General features: G+C 43.0%; 1 protein-coding gene across 1 annotated transcript in view; it reads left to right on the top strand.

The window, feature by feature from the left end:
- MKI67 (marker of proliferation Ki-67) overlaps positions 1–21,999 on the top strand; it is a 36,611-nt gene that overhangs the window by 8,771 nt on the left and 5,841 nt on the right. The window contains exons 4-18 of the mRNA XM_073595733.1: positions 1,129–1,244; positions 2,360–2,423; positions 2,523–2,550; positions 2,638–3,471; positions 4,687–4,925; positions 5,019–7,320; positions 8,088–8,212; positions 8,290–8,458; positions 9,079–9,207; positions 10,434–11,197; positions 12,174–12,216; positions 13,729–13,812; positions 14,743–14,886; positions 16,320–19,277; positions 21,351–21,587. Coding sequence (XP_073451834.1) covers positions 1,129–1,244; positions 2,360–2,423; positions 2,523–2,550; positions 2,638–3,471; positions 4,687–4,925; positions 5,019–7,320; positions 8,088–8,212; positions 8,290–8,458; positions 9,079–9,207; positions 10,434–11,197; positions 12,174–12,216; positions 13,729–13,812; positions 14,743–14,886; positions 16,320–19,277; positions 21,351–21,587 — 8,236 coding nt within the window. The remainder of the gene's footprint in view (positions 1–1,128; positions 1,245–2,359; positions 2,424–2,522; positions 2,551–2,637; positions 3,472–4,686; positions 4,926–5,018; positions 7,321–8,087; positions 8,213–8,289; positions 8,459–9,078; positions 9,208–10,433; positions 11,198–12,173; positions 12,217–13,728; positions 13,813–14,742; positions 14,887–16,319; positions 19,278–21,350; positions 21,588–21,999) is intronic.

Raw genomic sequence — 21,999 nt, 5'->3', positions numbered from 1 at the left:
GAGCACTAGTTCTGGTGACCTGGGAAGGCCCCAAGGATTTCTTATTTGTCAGAAAACAATGGACGAAGAAGAAAAAAAAAAAAACCTGAAGGCTATAACCCTCTCTTACTCCAAGGGGGTGCGGAGTTTTGCCTCTAGTTCTACTTTAATGAACTTTGCATATGAAAAGCAAGCTTGGAGTATTTGGTTGGTGCTCTCAGATATTTTTGAGGGGGGGCTTGCAGGATGCATGCGCCTCTAAGTTCACCTTTGGGACAATTTTTCATGTCGCACTTATATTTAAACTGAGCACTCACCAGGTCAGTGATAACAGGCCATGTGTATGCAGTTATTGGTCTATGGGTTTCTATTGCTTAAAGCGGAGTTCTGCCAAATTATTTTATTTTATTTTTTTTCAGCTACAAATACTGCAGCTGCTGACTTTTTTTAAAAATATGGACACTTACTTGTCCAGGGCGCCCACAATGTCAGCACCCACAGCTGATCTGTCCCTCGGCTCTTGGGTGCTGCCGGCGCCATCTTCGGTAAGGGCTTCACTTTCTGGTTCCCTACTGCGCATGCGCGACTCGCACTGCGGGTTCCCACTGGTCCCTGCTGTCTCCTGGGACCCGTGTGTCTCCCAGAAGACAGCGGGGGGGGGTTTGGGGGCAGTGCCGTAGATACCCGTGGGTGACGCTGGTACCTATGCCCAGAAGTGGGAGCAAAATACCTGTATTAGACAGATATTTGCTACCCACCCCTCCCTCCTGAAAGGTGCCAAATGTGACACCGGAGGGGGGAGGATTCCGAAAAGCGGAAGTTACATTTTTGTGTTGAACGCCGCTTTTAAAGAAACCTTAGTACAATTAAACTTATTGTCGGTCTAATAGTGGGGCTGTATAATTCTTTAAATGACCATTAACAGCCTTGCTTCCAGTGCTGAGAGAAATGAAAATCCAGTGGATTACTTGTCTGGCAATATAGAATGCATAGAAGTACTATTCTGGGTGTCCGGTTTAAGAAAGGCAGCATTACTAGCTTCAGAAACTGAACCAAACTTGGCTTATATTTAGAGATAAAAATATTTAATTTTCTCATTCCGCATAATTTTTTAATTTTTTTTTTTTTTTTTTTTTTTTTACTATGTAGGTGTTTGTCACCAATTTAAGCTCTGTGAACCCAACTCAGCTGAATGGACAAGCTCTTAAACAGCCTGTACGCCTCAAACATGGAGATATAATCACTATTATTGATCGCTCTTTTAGGTAAGTTGTCCATCTATGTGTGGCCATCCCTGTCTGACAGGACTCAATTGGTAGATTCAGTTCTGATGGACCAGACTGCTGGAAAGCTTTAATTATATCAGCCGCTTTAGCACTGATCAGTGTATTCTGATAGCAGAGGAGTCCCACTGTCAGTACAATATCTTGGTGGGGAGGAATCTTCCATCGCCTCGCTTATGTGGATGGGGGAATCCTTTGTGTTTTTTTTTTTTTATTCTTTTTTTCTGGACAAATCTGTTAATGCCAGCTTTAGGGTCCATTCATAAAAGAATTGCACAGCCATTTGTGCAGTGAATCTGCATGTGTATATATTCTGTGGTAACAGGGCAAAACTTTTTTTTAGACCATTTTTTCTTTTCTGAACAAACGTATTATAGGCAGTAGTAAAATACGGCGTTTTGGCCACTAGATGTCGAGCAAAGGAAATGTATGTCTTTGTAACAAGAGATAACAATCTGAAAATTCTGGTGAATGCTGGAGGGAATTGACAGCTGTAACCAGTGGTTACTTTTAGACCCAGTGACCATGTTCAATAGAAGGCAAATTAAGTACATGTACCTAAAGGGGGCACTTGGTGATAAAAAAAAAAAACCTGGCAGAGGTTCTCACCCCTCTATAAAGTGAATTTTACATGCTGTACAGGTTTTCTTCAGCTCTTCATGTGTTCTGTAATATTGAATGACAAGTATTGCACTATAATTTAATTTAGGCACCTGCACTGCCTCAAAAGGTCAGGGTGGTATAGTAGTGCATATGTGACACTCGACATGAAAGCTTGCGGACCTTTTAATGGCTTTACAGGCTTGGTTCACACATGTTCTCTGCAGCCTGCGTTTACGTGAGCACACAGAATTGGCTGCTCTACCAGTGAGAAATGCAGTAAAAAGGACTCTGCACTTTTTTTTTTCTTAAAGTCGCAGGGAAATTGCATGATTTTGCACCATGCGATGTCCCGAAAATGCACCGTTTAGATGCGTGGTGTGCCATTAACAATGAATGGGAGCGGGATCAGGTACTAGGCCCGCAACCACCTGCAGAAGTATGAAGCTAGCATTGGGCAGAAAAGTAATTTTGGGGTTTTAATTTTGTGTTTACAGATTTGAGAGTCCTCAGCCACAAGGAAGGCGGCGATCTGCAGGACTTGATTCTGAAAACTTTAAGGTATGTTCATATTTTTTTTTTTTTTTTTTTCTCAGCTGTGTGTGTAATAATAATAATAAAGTATATAACTTTTTTTTTTTTTTTTTTTTCTTCCTTCAGTTATTTGTCAGCCAGTCTGAAGACACAAGTAAGATTTTGTTTTTTTTAAGTATAACTAAAATTATGTTGTCAATCACTGAAACCTTTTATTAAAAATGTCCATGTATTTTTACAGATGAAACCGTGCGGATAGAAAGTATAACCAGCAAAGTCCAGAGAAAATCTGAAGGAAATCTTACCAGAGCAACTCATACTCGCCGATCGCTGCAGGCCAGTTCATCAGAGGCAAAGAGAGACCATTCTCCTTTCGGTGAACTCTATAAAATGCTTAAAAGCGAGGTAGAGCCTAGGAAAAAAGGAACCAGTCAGACCCCATCAAAGGAAAGCTCTCCAAAAAATGCAAACATTAAGAGGAATTTACAGGCTGAAGAAGTTTCTCCAGCCACATCCAGGCGCAACTCCAGAAGAAGTCAGTCAAGTGACAGCGCAACAGTTCAAAGCAAAGATACAAAGGTGGAACGTAGATCCGTTTCTGCTGACCCGGTCAGGGAACAGTCAAAAAGCCCCTCTAGAGGGCCAAGAACCTCCCTAACCAAACAGAAGCAAGGCAGTGCAGTGGGAGTAAATAGTCCTGTCATTTCAAATAAATCTGTGCAGAGCACCCCAACACATGAAGAGGCTGCCCAGAGTCCAAGGAGAAGGTCCGGCAAACAAGTATCTGGTTCTCAAGAACAAGAGGCTTCAGTTTCTCCAGGGAAACAATCTCCAAGAAGATCTAGAAGTTCTGGGGGAATCCAGACGGATGGTCTTGTGCCCTCACCAGCTGGTTCTAGCCATCTGAGAAGCAGAGGTCAGTCCGTTCCTCAGCCATCTGGTATAGAGAACCAAGAAAATTCTCCACTGCCAGTTCAGTCCCCTCGGGGGAGACGAAGTGGATCTAAAGATCAGACTAAGGGATCACCATCTAAGCCTGTTGAGACTGAAGAAAATGTAAATAAACCTGTCCAAGGTAAGTTGGTGTGTTTCTTTCTCAAGGCTTCACTGCTGGTTTACCTTACAACAAATGGCGGCGGTGGCACCTGAGAGCCAATTCAAAAATCGGCTATGGTGGACACCGTGAGATCCCTGGACAAGTAAGCGTCCTAATAGTAAAAGTCAGCAGCTACAGTATTTGTAGCTGCTGACTTTTCATTTTTCATGAAGGAGCCTGGAGCGCCATTTTAGTCCCAGTTTTAAGAACAATTGAACAGCTATATGTGGTTTCCAGCTTGCATAATAGTCTTTGGCTACTTTTCGACAGACTTAACATGACTCCTTATACCCAAATGCCAAAAAAAGTGGCCCTTCAAAATAACTTGCTCACCTTTCCCGCTGCCATGTTCTGCTTTAGTAAAGAGAATTTGCCAGTTAAAGAATCTTCAGACTCTTCTGGGAGTATTGGATTCCTGCTCCCTGTGATGTTCTAATGTTCAATCAGCTGGGCTTTGTAAATCACTACTGTGTGTGGGTTTTTTTTTCAGTTTGCATTTATTTTTTCTCTTCACAATAGAAGCTCTTTGCAGTTGCAGCTTTAGTTTACGATTTGGCTTTAGCGACAGGCACTTTAGTGTACAGTGAGTGACTGTTAATTTGGGCAGCATTGAGGAAAGCAGGAATAGATCATCATTGAAATATTTACACAATCTTCAAGCATCAGTCAAGGTCCCTGTGTACAACCTATATATAGTTATAATTTTTTTGGACTAATCTTTAACAGTGTTTTCTTTTGTTTCAAGCATAGCACGAGTGTGTAAAAGTATTTGTATATACTGGAGTGCTTAGTGGCTCACTTCTAAGTTCAGTGCCCTTGGGTATGCTTAGAATGTCATGAGAAACATGAAGGATGCTATTGCTTTTTATGCCTGTTGCTTGGCTGTTATGCTAGTGCTTTTGATGCCATACTTCACTTTTTCCACATTTTGTGAATCGGATGTGAAATGCACACATAACTGGGCAATCGGCACCTTTTTAGGAGGTAGCCAGAAATGGCAGATCCCTTTTTTTAACCACTTGTATTTTTTAATGAGATGTCTAAAAAGTATATTGAAGTTTATCATAGGCTTTGCAAAAAGGAATAAACTAGTGATTGCACCTGGTGTTTCATGTAGTTGGAATACAGACTTGACTATTTCATGTTACTTTGTGAATTGTTTTAGCTACAATTTCAATGTTTCTTTTTCTTTAGGACTTGCAACAAAATCTCCACGAAAACGAAGAAGTGATGAACTTGGCCTGGCTGAACCACCCCTTAAAAGGAAGAGAGTCTCCTTTGGTGGACATTTGAGCCCTGAGCTTTTTGATAAAAGGCTTCCTCCAAATTCTCCTCTTAAGAAGGGAGCAACTCCTGCTAGACGAAGCTTGTCACTCAATTCCCCACGTGCTGTTATTCGAAAGAGTTTTGGCTTAAAGCAGACTGTGATAAGGGTAAACACAGCTATATATTACAAAGTATTTAAACTTGTTAATAACCTTTTGCATTGATGTAATTTTATTTATATTTTTTTCCCCCCATTTTAGGAAGTTTTTGAAGTGTCTGCTACTCGGCTTTCAAGCTCTCCATTAGTTAAATCAACAACACCAACTAGGAGAATGTCAGCCTATGCAGCGGCACATAATCTATCATCTGGTGCAGTCACAGCAGAGACCTTGGTGTCCTCTCCAAAAAGGAGATCCTCAGCTGTTAACAAAAAGTCACCAAGTAAATCTTCACCCTCTAATGCCAAAACACCTGTTAACCAATCTCCAAACAAAAGATCTCCATCCATGGCTCTGACCATTACACCACTTAGAACCTCTCCGTCCACTAGGTCACAAGTCATTTCTCCATCCAAGACTCCAGAAAAATCTGAGCTCACAAGTTCTGCCAAAAGGTCCTCTGTCTCAAAATTGCCAGATTCGGCCAAAAAGTCACCAGTAAAATCTTTGCCTCCCACCCCTGTTGGGAAAACTTCAGTGACCATATCCACAACACCATCCAAGAGATCTCCTTCCAGATCTCCCATACCAGTGAGGAAGTCCCCAATAAAATCTGAAACCTTTACACCTGCTAAATCATTCACCCCAGGCAAGCAGTCGCCAGGAAAATCTCCATCCAAAACTCCTGCTAAGCTGTCCACCCCAGGCAAAAGGTCACCAGCAAAATCCCCATCCACAACCCCAGGCAAGAGGTCACAAGGAAGTCCTCCTTCCACAACTCCAGCTAAAAAATCTTCCAGATCTCCCATCCCAGTGAAGCAGTCACCAATAAAACCTGAAGCCACTACACCTGCTAAATCATCCACCCCAGGGAAGAGGTCACCAGGAAGACCTCCATCCTCAACTCCAGCAAAAAAATCTGTTAAGTTGTCCACCCCAGGCAAGAGGTCACCTGAAAAATCTCCATCCAAAACTCCTGCTAAATTGTCCACCCCAGGCAAGAGGTCACCAGGAAGATCTCCATCCAAAACTCCTGCTAAGCTGTCCACCCCAGGCAAGAGGTCACCAGGAAGATCTCCATCCAAAACTCCTGCTAAGCTGTCCACCCCAGGCAAGAGGTCACCAGGAAGATCTCCATCCAAAACTCCTGCTAAGCTGTCCACCCCAGGCAAGAGGTCACCAGGAAGATCTCCATCCAAAACTCCTGCTAAGCTGTCCACCCCAGGCAAGAGGTCACCAGGAAGATCTCCATCCAAAACTCCTGCTAAGCTGTCCACCCCAGGCAGAAGATCACCAGCAAAATCCCCATCCACAACCCCAGCCAAGAAATCTCCCAAGTTGCCTACCCCAGGCAAGAGGTCACCGGGAAGACCCCCATCCTCAACTCCAGCTAAAATTTCTCCTGCTAAATTGTCCACCCCAGGCAAGAGGTCACCAGGAAAATCTCCATCCAAAACCCCTGCTAAGCTGTCCACCCCAGGCAGAAGATCACCAGCAAAATCCCCATCCACAACCCCAGCCAAGAAATCTCCCAAGTCGCCTACCCCAGGCAAGAGGTCACCGGGAAGACCCCCATCCTCAACTCCAGCTAAAATTTCTCCTGCTAAGCTGTCCACCCCAGGCAAAAGATCACCAGCAAAATCCCCATCCACAACTCCAGCCAAGCAGTCTAAGTTGGCAACCCCAGGCAAGAGGTCACCAGGAAAGTCTCCAGCCAAAACTCCTGTTAAGATGTCAACCACAGGCAGAAGATCACCAGCAAAATCCCCAGCCAAGAAATCTCCCAAGTTGCTTACCCCAGGCAAGAGGTCACCAGGAAGATCTCCATCCAAAACTCCTGCTAAGCTGTCCACCCCAGGCAAGAGGTCACCAGGAAGATCTCCATCCAAAACTCCTGCTAAGCTGTCCACCCCAGGCAAAAGATCGCCAGCAAAATCCCCATTCAAGAAGTCTAAGTTGGCAACCCCAGGCAAGAGGTCACCAGGAAAATCTCCTACTAAATTATCCACCCCAGTCAAAAGGTCACCAGGGCGACCTCCATCCACAACTCCGGCTAAGAAGTCTCCTGCTAAATTAACCCCAAGCAAGAGATCTCCAGGAAAATCTCCTTCCACAACCCCTAAGAAGTCTCCTGCCTCAAAATCTCCAACATCTGTCAAGTCACCAGCCTTCTCTCCAGCAAAGCGTTCTCCATCTACACCATATACCAAGGGGCGATTCTCAATTTCTCGTGTGGGTACACCACCCCAGTTTGTACAGAGTGTTTCTGAATCAAAGACACCAAAGCGGACTCGGAAGTCCTTGACATCAAAGAAAACACCACTCCGAAGAAGCAGAAAACTTGAGGCCTTTGAAGCTATTCGTGCCAGACGACGCAGTGGTGCCTCAGAGGCCAACTTGTTTGGTAAGGTGTTTTTTCCTTGATGGGTAAAGGGTTTTGATTTTATACAAATGTCATATTGGATAGGGCTAGAATGTCACCTTTTTAAATCTAAGCGCAAGATTAACTGCAAACTACAACTGATGTGTATGTGGACTTTTTTTTTTTTTTTTTAAAGATTGTCCACCCACTCCTGAGATTCAAACAGGCAGTGCATCCAGGTTGGTTACCTATTTGCCATTAGGTTGACCGCTAACCTTGCCTCCTTTCTATACTGTTTTAACCCTTTTACTGCCAGTTGTTTTTGCACTCATGCTTAAAAACCTTAGGCCTGAAGATTACATTAAACCCTCAACATATTTTCTGAAAGCAGACGCCCTAGAGAACAAAATGGCAGTAGTTCCAATTTTTTTATGCCACACCATATTACCACAAAATTTCAGTTAATACACCAAGTTAATTTTAGGGCACACAAACTTAATTATTTACCCTATTTTTTTTATTTTTTTTAATATGAAAGATGAGGTTGCTCCAAGTAAACACTGACCATGTGAAACCTTAAATTTGCATGCACCCGTGAAATGGCAACTAACTTCAGTGCCCTATATTTCTCTAAGTGTGTCTACAGGACAGCCAATGAGACCTAGAGCTCCTCCTACCAGGACAGGAAACGTGTTAACCCCCACCAGATAAAAGGGCGGTCCTCCAGGCCCCATGTTGGTATTAGTGTGCAGCATTGACTTTTCACACAACTTTTTAGTAATGTATTTTTTTTTTTTTTTTCTTTGCAGTGGTTAAATCATGGGCTGATGTGGTAAAAATTGGTGTTGCAAAAGCTCAAAAGAAAATTGATAAACCTTCCCAGAAGACAGTAGTGGCTACTAAGAAGATTACAAAGAAGAAACCCAAGCCGAAGGTACTAGTTTGCCTTCTTTTAGGGCCTGTGTTTAGTTTATTGTAGTTCTGTGTAGCTCATGCTTTTTGTGCTTCTAGACTCCGAAACGAGTGAAGGATCTGGCCAGCACAGGCCATGCAGAGTCTCCTGCAACTATTCTTATTGGAAGAGCTCACACAAGACGATTGACCTTAACCGGATACGTACCAAAGGTGGTCAGAAATGAGGCTGTGAAAGTGATCCCTGCTCACAATGAAAGCTTTACTGGTAAGTAAATGTCTTCCAGACGGCAATGCTATTGGTCTTGGATGGTTATTGTAAGTCCAGTGCCATCTTCTATTGATGCCCTCCTTTATATAAGGGTACTGTATAAATAGTCTGATATGACACAGCAAACTAGGTCAATTACAACCTGAAGTTTTGCCACATAAGGAAATGCAATGTTTTGTGATCTTACAAACTCATTCATAAAGGCAGCAGTCACTGTTGCCTTGGGCATGTGAGCTGCGGATAGACCTTAGTCTTCATTGCTTGTTTTAAGATGTCACTTCATAACCTCACTTTATCTGATCTATATACTGCTTGAAGCACTTCTAACCAGTCATTTCTGTTCTAGTCTAAGGGTTAACACCATAAACTGGTTTCTGTGGGTGCCCAGTCCTTGTGACTCAGTTGTAGCTTATGTTTGAAATATAAACGCCTAACTAGCTTCCTTTTTGTTTTAAGATTAGACCAGGCAAGGGTGACGTGCTGTAAATAGTGGTTTATTTTTATGTGGGCCCCCCTCAAACTTGTGCATTCTTTACAGATTAATTTGAACCTGGTAATAGGATATTTAAGCACATTGATTTCAACATTGGCTATAACAAGGTTTGTTTCCATTTTAGGTATAGCTGAGTTATTCAGCACACCTGTGAATGCAAAACAGCGGAGAAGTAGCAGAGTTGATGGTTCTAAAGCAGGCACACCAAAGTCAACAGTTGAAATGTCTGTTATGCAGACACCAGAGGAGGCAGGTGAGTTAGAACTGGTATAGTCTGTAGCCAATCCATAAATTTGTTTACTTATCTGAAACAGGTTCTGCTCTTGCACTATTTTTTGCTTTGTACTTTACTAGCAAGCAAATTGGTGTAGTCTGGTTTGTCACTATTTTCTTTGAGGCTAGAACCTCACATTTGTGAACCCACAATATTGAATTTGAAGAGCATGTACACCCTAACAATTAACTTGTTTGCTTCCTTTAAAGGAGAAGTCCAGCTTGAGCTTTTTAGGCTGGACTTCTCCTAAGGTTTGCGTGAGTGCAATTAGTTTTGCACTCCTGTGACCCGTTTTCAGCAGAGAGTGGTCTGAAGTCTGCTCTTTGACGTCACCAGGATCGGTCGAGGCAGCACGTCATCCCGACTTAGGAAGTCTGAATCCGCCATACTTCTCTTAAGTCTGTTAAGTCTACCTTTTTTGAAAGTGTTTGATCTGCAAGTTAAAAAAAAAAAAAATTATCTTGGCAGGAATCCAGTGAGCTGATAACATCCTGCTATCTGAGCCTTACTGTTATCAGTTAGCATTGATCCTATCTGTGGACTACTGAACACCTCCATTCTATGTTAGAGTAGAGTGGTTCTGTGGTTATAAAACATGTTTATCTAAGGGTGATCATACTGCTGCTCCAGATACAGTAAATGAACACTGTAGTCTCTACGATGGGTGACCACCTTTCCCCAGGTGAAATTATTCAACTGACTGGGCAAGATCACAATCTTTAAATGGTTTTTAAAAGCAATGGATTAATGCGGTAGTAAACTGCAAAAAAAACAATTGTGCCCCTACAGGATAATGTGCTAGTATGCACCACAGTCTTGCACATTATGACACTTGCCTTAAAATAAACTCTCTCAAGCAGCACATTCACCACTGCCAAGGCTTCCATCTTCACCCGGTCTTCCTTTCGGGTTCACAGGCTTCAGCCATTTGGCTGAGCTGCAGTGACATGGCCGCAGCACAGCGATCTGAATGGATGGCAGTGTCCATTCAGAGGCCAGTGCACCAATGATATCAGCTGCTACTAAACTAAATATCTCCTAAATGGTGCACTTTTAGGAGATTTACTGTAGCTACAGATGAGCCTAATTGTAGGCTTTCCTATAGGTATAAATCAAAAAAGGCGGACTTTACTACTGCTTTAAGAAATACTGATAGAATCGCTTTAACTTTGTTTTTTTTTTTTTTCTTATCCCCCCACCCCCAGATGAAATGGTGGTTTCACCATTAAACAGTCGTCCTACAACTCAACGAAAGCGATATGGCAGAGATGCTGTTTCTAGGCTTCTGGAGGTTTCACTGTCGCCACAATTGAGTAAAGTTATTAGTACCGTGTCTGAAAATGTTGAGCAAGAAGCTTCAAAGTCTACTAGCAAAAAACGGAAATCATTCGGGCTTACAGGGGTGAAGCGCATTATGAAAACCCCAAAACAAAAGGGAAAACCTATTACCGATCCACATGCACTGAGGAAACTTTTGAAGACTCCAAAAGAAGCCGGATCCACTCAAACATACACCCGTAGATCAGCTAAACTTGAAGTGCTTGGCATTGCACAACTCGTGAAAACCCCTAAACAGAAGGGAGAACCTGTGGAAGACTTTTCTGGTGTCAAGAGAATCCTAAAGACTCCCAAACAAAGGGGAGAACCTGTGGAAGATTATATTGGTATCAAGCGCATCATGCGCACGCCTAGGGAGAGAGGACAGCCAGTGGAAGATATGGTTGGAATAAAGCGTATCATGAGAACTCCCAAAGTAAGAGGGCAACCTGTTGAGGATATGGTTGGAATAAAGCGCCTAATGAGGACACCCAAAGTGAGAGGGCAACTGATTGAGGAAATTGACCTAAGTCGCTTAATGAGTACACCTGCTGAAAGCACCCAGTCAGCTGAAAATACCCGTCCTATAGAGGAGATTTTTGGCATAAAAAACCTTGTGAAAACGCCTCCAAAGAAATCTGCAGCTGAACAGGTAATTCTTGTTGGCATTCTGCAATGCTGACAATCTGTTAAAGCCGGGATGAAGGTGCAAAGTTTTTTAGGCTGGCTCTTTATTGCAGAAGTACTGTGAGGTTGATTAGCTAAAACTGGAGAGTGCGAAATCTGGTGCCAGCTGTGCATGGTAGCCAATCGGCCTCTAACTTGTTCAATTAATTTTTGACAAAACCTGGAAGCTGATTGGTTTCTTTGCAGAACTGTACCAGATTTTGTGCACTCCGGTTTTATTAAATCAACCCCTATGTCTCTGCAGTGAAACAAGCTTACCAGTTTGTTTGGAATCTCATTTAGAATGTACACCAAGCTGAACTTTAACAGCTCAGTGTGTATTCTGCACACAACGGAATGAACTCCTGTGTGTGGGAGTTGCATCATTTGACTAGTCAAGACCCCCGAAGATCTGGCAATCTGACAAGTTTGGGGAGATGTTGATGAAGGATCTTTTTATTGTTGGTGCAGAGGTAAGTATTTTCAGAGTTTAGTTCTGTTTTAAATGCTAGAAGAAAATTGGTACATTTTACAGGATTCTTTTTATGTACAGTGGTGGGAAGCGTTTATTACTGCTTACTTATGCAGTTTCCAGTATTGTCTAATGTCTACAGTCGTTTCTTGCATCTTTTGTGAACCCTTATAGAGAAACCACCCACTCATAATCCAAGACCCTTTTTGAGGGGCTCACTCTTTGACTTGGATTTAGAATACATTTTATAAATCTAACATTGTGTGGAAGCCCCCAAAGTTCCAAAATGGACAGGAACTCGGGCAGGGAGACCTCCCTCCCTAGACTTCAATCTGATGTTTGAACTATTCAACATACTATGCTTAATGGAAATATTAACTATCTGCCAGCCTCATTGAGATGTTTGTTTCTCCCTGTTTATGAATTGATGTCCTATTCGTGTTTTGGCACAGCTGGTTGAGCTTCAAATAACACCTTCTCTTGTTTCCAGGCTTTGACTATTGATCCCAGAAATGCCAGTGAAGTTTTAAAATGTAAGTATACTTTATAGCTCGATATGGTTAAAGAATTTGCTGTTTGACTGTTGGCCTGCTCAGGGAAAATATTCTATGGTGTGTGTGGCTTTTTATAATGGCTAGCTGTGTGACATTTTGAATTATAATTTTGAATTGTTCTTGACAGATTTGTCCTTTAAGACTTTCCCTGCTGCAGTAAAATTAACCAGATCTGAAATCTACTTTCAATGTAGAAAGCACAGCTTTAGAATCATGTGGTAGCTGGTCCCGTGGCTAGATGTTTAGAGAATGGATCATGTAAGAAAAAATATTAGTCCAGCTTATGCAGGAATCCTGTGATTAGGTGTTAAAGTGGAGTTCCACCCATTTAAAAGTGAGCATTCCAGTGATGCGGGCACCCGAAGCCTCTCTCCTCTCCGTGGCACTGTGGCTTCACAGCTGGGCGCACACTGCATGTTGTGATCGGCTGGGCAATCTTTTGGGACCTGTGATGTGTCCCAGAAGATTGCGGAGGGGGCGAGAGGTGAACTTCCGCTCTGCACTAGGATAGGAAGTGGGAGCTGGGTATTCATAAATCCTTCATTTTATAGTCCATATAGATTATAGCAATGTGATAGGTTATGTAACCGTAAAATGTACCTCCGCAAATGGATTAGAAGCAAAATCCAGCAGGAGCTACAGATTATAAGAGGAGAGGCGCCTCTAAGTTTAGCAATATGTTTACATTTAATGAAGGAACAACATTTAGCAAGTCACGTGGTTGATTTAAACAGGCATCCTGGGTAAAGTTGTCCAGACACTGTTCTCTGCACCACCGGCTCTCACTGCTGTCAGTCTGCAATCGTGCAATTTGAAAGCGAGGCTTGAAGCGTTCGTAGAAAGGATGATGTCAATGGCGGTGCAGAGGATGGACTATGTGGGCAGCTTTACCCCTTGCTAAACTTAAAGGGGCCTCTCTTCTCTTATACTCTGTAGCTCCTGCTGGATTTTGCTTCTAATCAATTTGGTTTGTGGATTGACATTTATTTTACAGATACATAACCTATCACATTGCTATAATCTATATGGACTATAAACGGAAGGACTTATAAATAGATGGTTGGGGAAATTTGTTTTGATATACAAGTGCTTTGGATTACAAGCAAGTTTCCGGAACGAATTATGCTCGCAATCCAAGGTTTTACTGTGTGTGTATATATATATATGTGTGTGTGTATATAGATATAGATATAGATATAGATATAGATATAGAGATATATATATATATATATATATATATATATATATATATATATATATATATATATATATATATATATATATATATATATATAAAATTTTTTTTTTTTTAATTAGTATGTTTGGGGGTTCTATGTAATTTTCTGTCAAAATAATACCGATTTTAACTTTTAAGCATCAAGTGTCAGAAAAAGGCTTAGGCATGAAGTGGTTAAAAGAAATTGACACCTGTTCCTCTTACTAACATAAATTGTGGTTTTTTTTTTTTTTTTTTTTTTTTTTTTTGTTTAGCTACTGGAGCAAGCTCTAATACACCTGCAAAGAGAGGAAGACCTTCCAAGCGCCTTTCCCTTCCAGCTGAAACTGATACTGCAGGTATGGCACCTGGCTGATGTATTTTATTTCCTGTGAGAGAATTATTCAATACATTTGAAGCCCGTAAAATCCAGGAAAGATTGCAAATTGCAATAAAAAAATCTTGTTCTATCTGCTCTACATGGCAAAGTTATAACAACTTCAGTGTACTTTTTTTTTATTCAGGCCCAATATTGAAATGTAGATGTTTAGAGGTTAGTAACTGTGGCTCAAGAAATTGCTTAGACTTGCACAATTCTCCACTGAGAATTCCATTGCTGGAGAAGTAACAAATGTTTATCCTTTTGATTTATACGGATGTTGGATAAAGTCGAACTATTGCTAAATACACAGTTGAAGTACATTTTAATTATTTTATCTGGCAAAATAATTGAAAGCTTAGTCTTGTGATTTGGTTGACTGCATGGTTTCAGCCTCCTGTGTCAAACTTACTGTATTTGGTTATGGTTAAGCTTTTACACTTTCCAAGTCCCCCTGGAATTCCCTCTTAAGCTTCTGATGTCTAATGTGTTAAAACTGACGACACTCTTATTTTGCAGTAGAACCTAATGCTAAATGTATAACTTTCCACTCGATCTAATATCTTCTCTGAATGTTATGATATAACTAAGTTCTAGCAGCTTCTATATTTCCCTGAAAGAAGGCTTCATTTTATACTTTTGTCTGTGAATTGGAATGAAACTTTGGATCTGTAATTTCATGTCAAGTGCATTCCTGTGTGTTTTTTTTTTTTTTTTTTTTTTTTTTTTTTTTTTTTTTTTTTTCTGGGTAAATCCTCTTCCAAAATGCATTTCCTTAAAAGTCCCCTCTGCCATCCCTAACATGCAGGGAATTTGGAAACTATCGCGGAATACTTAGATCTTTACAATATTTCTTCAACTTAATGGCATATATTTTATCACCCTCTAATCTTGGTGTCTTTAAATACAGTGAATGAAGTACAGAAAACTATGGCTGTGGCAGAGTCTGAGATTGCACAGGAATCTGGTGTACAAAGTATCAGTGAGGTTATTAAATCTGCTCACAAAAAGAAAGGCAGACTATCCAAGAATTTGCCAGCCCCACTCGCATCTGGTGAGTTAATCATAAGGTGCTGAATTTGTATTTTTAGCAGTGTATCAGTACTAATGATTTGGGTAGATGAAATGCATGGTTTTTCAATTTACAAAGAATAAGTGCATGTAAGAGTGGATGCAGCATTGGTTCCCTACCTTCAGTGTTGGTGACTGTCATTGGCTCTGCGCTGTTCCTCCAGCGTTCACTTGAGCACTGGGCTGGGGAGAGGGTGAAAGCTTCTTAGCAGTGCATTAAGAGGCTGAGTCTGCTGCAGGTCAGGCACCTGGGTGGATCCCAACATTAAGGTCTGGATCCCTCCAATGCCTAGATCAGCTGAGCGACCTCAGCTGACAGCGGCTTTAGCCTGCTGTTTGCTGAATCTGGTTCACGGGAATGCAAAATTTAAGTTCGCTCCTGTGACCCTGAGATGTAGGATCAAAAGAGCTTTGGCTTCTTTCTCCTTTTTAAAGTGGTTGTAAAAGCCTAGTCATTACATTTGTATTAAAGGGTCTGTAAAGACTGTGCCCACAATCACTGCCAGTTTCTTTCCTAGGATAACATGTACTATAGTGTGTGTTGTGGTTTGTTTTTGTTTTGTTTTTTTGTTTTTTTTTTCCCTCTAAATCTTTCCTCCAATCAGCTCAGTGTCTCAGAGCTGTAACTGCAACTTCCTTCTCTGTACTCTTAACAAATGCGTAAGATTCTTCTTATACTTTGAAGGGGTGTGGGGAAGAGGGGGTTGATGTTGGACCCCTTTCATACTGGGGCGGTGCAGACTTTAGTGCTAAAGTGAAGCTAGTTCTAGCAGCGCTTTACTGCTGTTATAGCTGCTGTTTTTCAGCCGCTAGCAGGGTGCTTTTAACCCCCGCTATCGACCGAAGAGAGGGTTAAGAGCACTCGTGTTGTGGCGCTGCTGAAGCACTTTGCAGGCGCTTCTTCAGCGCTGCCCATTCATTTCAATGGGCAGGGTGTTTTGGGAGTGGTCACCTCAGATGCTGCTTGCAGGACTCCCTCCCCACCATGTCAAGTCATGTGAGCTGGGTGTGAGGCCAAGCCTCGCTTTGTGTCTGTGGACACACACAGCCTGGCTCAGGAGCAAGCCCGCTCATGCCGCCCCATAAAAAGCGGCTTCCTATGGTGGTGCATGGAGAAGAGGAAGAGGAGCCAAGAGTGCTCGTGGGGGGACCCTAGAAGAGGGAGTTCGGTGCTGCTTTGTGCAATACTATTGCACAAATTGGGTATCTAACGGGTTATTTAAAAAAAAAAAAAAAATGCTTTCATATTCTTGGCTGGTTAACTAGGGGGTTGGGTGTATATGGAGGGAGATATCGCTATCTGTGTTTTGTCCAATTATTGCCATTAAAGAAATGTATGAATTGTAAAGTTTGAGTATTGTCAGATTTCTAAATGCTGTGCGCTTGAGACTGAAAATCTTATGTTTAATATTACAGAAATGCCTAAAGAATCTGCTGCCATTCTTGAAGCAAGTTCGCCTTCTCTAAGAGGAAGACCTAGAACCACCCCTGAAGTACCAAAGGAGCCTCAAGCTTCTGATGGTGATGTGACCTCACCTGTGCGTAGAGGAAGACCTAGAAGCACTGTTCTATCTCCTGTAGCTGACAGCGTAACTTTACAAGCAGATGGGGGAGCCATTTCACAAATACAGTCCGAATCTGTTTCTGATGTGGTAATGTCAGCTTCACGTAAGGGAAGACCAAGAAGTGCTGCTGCAGATCCTAAGGAATCTGTTACTGAAGTGACATCACCTTCACGAAGAGGAAGAGCTAGTGCAACTGCAGCAAAAGAGAGCCTTCCTGCTGAGGAAATAACTTCACCTACTCGTGGAGGAAGACGTAGCGCTAGTTTGAAAGCGGCAGAAGAATCTCATCCAGAGTCTCAGGAGATTGCATCACCTACACGTAGGGGAAGGTCTAGCCTAACTGCAGCAGGAACAAAAGATCTAGCTCCTGCTTTGGAGATCACATCACCGTCACGTAGAGGTAGACCTAGCACAACTTCAGAAGTTGCAAAAGAACCACATTTGGATTCCCATGATAAGATCATTTCACCTAAACGTAGGGGAAGACCTAGCGCAACTGAAACTCATAGTGAGTCTGTTCCAAATGAGATGTTGACTTCACCTTCTCGTAGAGGAAGATCTAGTACAACTACAGGAGAAGCAAAAGACTCTCTTCAAACTGCTCCTGAGAAGATTACTTCACCTGCACGAAGGGGGAGACCAAGTTCCACTGCAGAAGCTACCAAGGAAGCTGATAAAACTGCTGATGTAAAGATGGCTTCTCCGTCCAGTAGTAAAAAATCAAAGGGCACTCCTGAGAAACTTAAGGAATCTCATACAGTTTCTGATGCCAAAGTAACGTCACCATCACGCAGGGGAAGGTCTGTAGAAGCAGCAAAGGAATCTGCGCCAGTTAATGAAGTGGCTTCACCAACACGCAGAGTAGGAGTCCGGATCACAGAAACGATACCCAAGGAATTGGACTCTGCTACAAATGAAAACGTTAATACTAGAGGGAGACCCCTGAGGGCAGAAGATCTTTCCAAAGAATCTGCATCTGTTGCAGCAGCAACGCTACAGAGTCGTAGAGGAAGATCCATAGACCCTGTAGAACTACCCAAAGATGCTACTAAAGAACCAGTCTCTGAGGTTGCTTCATCCCGTAGAGGAAGGCCTAAAGCCTCTACAGAAGTACCCAAAGAGTCTGCAATAGTAACTGAAGAAGCACCTACAACTCGCAGAGGAAGAGCAAAAATCCCTGCAGATGTTCCTGAAAAAGTTACCGATGTATCTCAGACACGTAGAGGAAGGGCTAAAACTGATCTTCCTGAAGAGCCTGTTTCTTCTGCAAGTGAAGACCTAACATCTGCACGCAGGGGAAGACCTAAAGCTGCATCCGTGATTAAAGAGCCAGTTCCAGCGGAGAGTGGTGACGTAACCTCTCCTGCACGCAGAGGAAGAACAAAGATTGTAGAGGAACATAAAGAGCCTGTTCCAACAGTAAATGAAGTCAGCTCTCCTACACGCAGAGGAAGACCTAAAACTACAGATATTCCTAAAGTGCCTCTGCCAGCAGTAGATGTGACTTCTCCCACCCGAAGAGCAACAAAGCTTTCAGAGCAACCTAATGAGCCTGTTCAAGCAGCAAGTGATGTAGCTTCCCCAGCACGCAGAGGAAGAGCTAAAGCTGCAGCATTGGTTAAAGAGCCTGTTCCAATGGAAAAAAGTGATGTAACCTCTCCTGTACGCAGGGGAAGAACAAAGGTTGCAGAGGAGAAAAAAGAACCTACTTCAGCAAGTGACGCAACCTCTCCTACACGCAGAGGAAGAGCAAAGCTTTCAGAGCAACCTAAAGTGCCTGTTCCAGCAGCAAGTGATGTAACTTCTACACGCAGTGGAAGACCTAAAACTAAAGATATTCCTCAAGAGCCTGTTCCAGTAGCAGGTGATGTAACCTCTCCCACCCGCAGAGGAAGAGCAAAGGTTGCAGAGGAGCAAAACGAGTCTGTTCCAGCAGAAAATGTAACCTCCCCTATACGCAGAGGAAGACCTAAAACTACAGATATTCCTAAAGAGCCTGTTTCAGCCGCAGGTGATGCAATCTCCCCCACCCGCCGAGGAAGAACAAAGCTTTCAGAGCAACCTAAAGAGCCTGTTCCAGCCGCAGGTGATGTAACCTCCCCCACCCGCAGAGGAAGGACAAAGCTTTCAGAGCAACCTAAAGAGCCTGTTCCAGCCGCAGGTGATGTAACCTCCCCCACCCGCAGAGGAAGGACAAAGCTTTCAGAGCAACCTAAAGAGCCTGTTCCAGCCGCAGGTGATGTAACCTCCCCCAACCGCAGAGGAAGGACAAAGCTTTCAGAGCAACCTAAAGAGCCTGTTCCAGCCGCAGGTGATGTAACCTCCCCCAACCGCAGAGGAAGGACAAAGCTTTCAGAGCAACCTAAAGAGCCTGTTCCAGCCGCAGGTGATGTAACCTCCCCCACCCGCAGAGGAAGGACAAAGCTTTCAGAGCAACCTAAAGAGCCTGTTTCAGCCGCAGGTGATATAACCTCCCCCACCCGCAGAGGAAGGACAAAGCTTTCAGAGCAACCTAAAGAGCCTGTTTCAGCCGCAGGTGATGTAACCTCCCCCACCCGCAGAGGAAGGACAAAGCTTTCAGGGCAACCTAAAGAGCCAGTTCCAGCAACAAGTGATGTAAGCATACCTACACGCAGAGGAAGACCTAAAACTACAGGCATACCTGAAAAAACTGTTCCAGACATTGTGGCAATATCTCCTACACGCAGTGGAAGACTCCAAAATAGCGAAGCAAGCAAAGAATCTCTTCCAGTTACTGCTGAGGTCACGTCGCCTAAACATAGAGGAAGATCTGCTAGGTCTACAGAAAGTAAGCCTTTTCTTTTTACTTAACCTTTATTAAAGTAACTGTTCTGGTTTTTCATTGCTGGTGGATAGGAACAGATCTTGCTTGCTATGGGCAGCATAGTTTTCATATCTTTAGCGCTAAAATAAACATGTAAAATGAACTGACCCCAGCATAAAAGACTAATCTCCTGAGCTGAGGTATCTGCAGGAACCAGCACTTGGGGAGTGTTCATTTCCTGTTCCCCTGCTGTGCTCTGTGGTACTCCAGCTGATCCCTACATAACTACTAGGCACAGTATTGACATGGGGGTGTAAGATGCTGTCACTGAGCCCAGCATGGCACCACAATTCCCCATCACTTTGTGGAGGGCTACTATATTTTCCATGCTTTTTCAGAACAGTGACTGAATTATATATAGTAAACTGCTAAATACATAAAAGTGTATTTACAGTTTTATCTGCAAAAGTATCTGAAACTTTGCCAGCCAGTCCTGTGTCCATAAAGTTCATTTTACATTATTTCTTGGGCAAGCTCACTGTGAGGTGTTCCAAGAAGCTGAACTAAGCAAGTTTGAATTCCTGAAGGGTAAGCTCCTCTTGTTTGCATCGCCCACCCTCCACTGCCACATTTGGCAAATCTTTTTTTGTGGGGAGGTGTTGGCAGGTACCCTCCAGGAACAACAAAACCCTTATATTAGCATCCCCTGCACTACAATGGTCAAATGCTCATTACAGTGGTTATAAAGGGTAAAGTGTGTTTGTTTTTTTCCTCCTTAATGCTTTCTCATTAAGGTAAAATAACCTTTCAAAAGTTGTTGCACCCCCCACCCCCGGGAGTCTCAGTAGCAGTAAGAGCTGTTCTCTCCTGCTGCTGTCAGTCCAAGCCTGTGAGGAGGGAGTTGGTGGCATGACCAAGTCTCTGTGTATCTATAGGCACTCGGCCTTGCTTTGGATCAAGCGCACAAGAGTACCCACATAATAAGCAGCTTATTATGGGGCACTCTGAGAATAGGAAGAGCCAGAAATGGTAGCATAAGTTGCTGGCTGCCCTGTGCAAAACCATTGCACAGAGCAGGCAAGTATAACACCTTTTTTAATCCCTTTCAAGTCTTGGATGTTGCAGACGAGAGCTGTGTTCCTTACCCAAAACCTGCTCTGGCACTGTTCTTACCCTGAAGCTCTGGTATGTGGATGGAGTCTTGGTATTGCATACAATGCAAGGCTGTTAACCCTGTATTGTGAGTTAGGCACACAGGGGACGGGAGGCTGTGGAGGACTGGTTCTGGGGAGTCGGGTAACTAATACAGCATCACCCTAGACTTAAAGGGGTTGTAAACACTCAAGGTTTTTCACCTTAATGCATTCAGGTGAAAAACCTTCTGTAGTGCAGCAGCCCCCCAGAGCCCCCTTTTTACTTACCTTAACCCCTCATTGGCTAGATTGATAGCAGCAGGAGCCATTGGCTCTCGGTGCTGTTAAATTCAGTGACGTGATGACTGCTGTCTGTCAATGGACGCAGCAGCAGGACTCGGGAACATGCTTACATGAGTTTCCCCATGTAATGCGGTTCTCCGTGGGGGCACTTGAGAAGAGGAGCAGCCAGGAGTGCCGCTGAAGGATGCAAGACAAAGAGGATCAGGGGCTGCTCTGTGCAAAACCCTTGCACAGAGGAGGGCAAGTATAACATGTTAAAAGAACCCTTACAACCCCTTTTAACTAGCATTTAATCCTTGCCATTTGGGCACCCCACAAGATTTCTTTTTAAAAAAATTTTCTCTCGTCAATCTGGCTATGCAGTAGAGAAATTGAAAAAATTCAACTTTTGCTTTGCACAAATTCAGTGGCAGTTTTTTTGTTTTTTCCTCCATTTAAGTGAGGAGTTTTACATGCACTTTTCACTTCTAAAGTGAACAAGAGTTCATTTAAGATTTTGAACAGTGGTTTGGTGTTCACCAGGTAAAGCATAGGGAATTGAAAGCAGTAACACAGACCATGATCTGATGGACAGTCTGTAGCTTTTGTTCAGTCTGATGGCTTGTTTTGTATTAAACTGACTTTTTTTTTTTTCTTTCTCCCTTTTTTACAATATCTTTAGAAAAAACAGACGTTTCAGAAACGCAGGATGATGCAAAGATTATGGCCAAAACAGATAAAAGATCCGTCCATCGCCAGACTGCTAAAAACCGTAAGCAGAATATTGAAGAGCTACCACAAGCAGCAGATGTGTCTCCGCCAGTGGAGTCAAACACCACATCTGTACAGTCGCCTGCTCCACCACGAAGAGGCAGAGGAAGAAAAGCTGTGCAAAATGAGCCGCCTACAGCTGCTGGAGGTAAACTTGTGTCCATGTTTTCTGTTTTATTGCACCAATATGCTCAGTGTGAAGAGGTTGTGCTTGATGGGAGCCTGATCCCTCTTCGTGTTTTATGTATTCAAGTGGTAGGAGTTTGCAAACAAGGTGTATGTCAGGGGTATTGCATAAAATTCATGGAGGTCCAAATAGTCAAAATTTTCTTCCAGCCGAGGTCCGACTCGCAGTCTTGTGCGATGACTCTGATTCTTTAAATCACAGCCCAGGTGTGCAGGCACAACAGTCCATTCATTTGAATAGGTTGCTGTGCCTGCTTTTTCTGCTGGGGAAAAAGTCCTAACACCTTTTTAAAAATACAGCCGCATGGAAACGTCATGGTGCTGTGTTTTGTACCATGCAATTTCCATGTGTGGAAATCTTCCCCTTCACATTT

This window comes from Aquarana catesbeiana, linkage group LG08, assembly GCF_042186555.1.
Source record: "Aquarana catesbeiana isolate 2022-GZ linkage group LG08, ASM4218655v1, whole genome shotgun sequence".
NCBI classification, from domain to species: domain Eukaryota; kingdom Metazoa; phylum Chordata; class Amphibia; order Anura; family Ranidae; genus Aquarana; species Aquarana catesbeiana.
The sequence above is the reverse complement of the archived record's forward strand: the minus strand, read 5'-3'. Positions and strand labels throughout refer to the sequence as shown.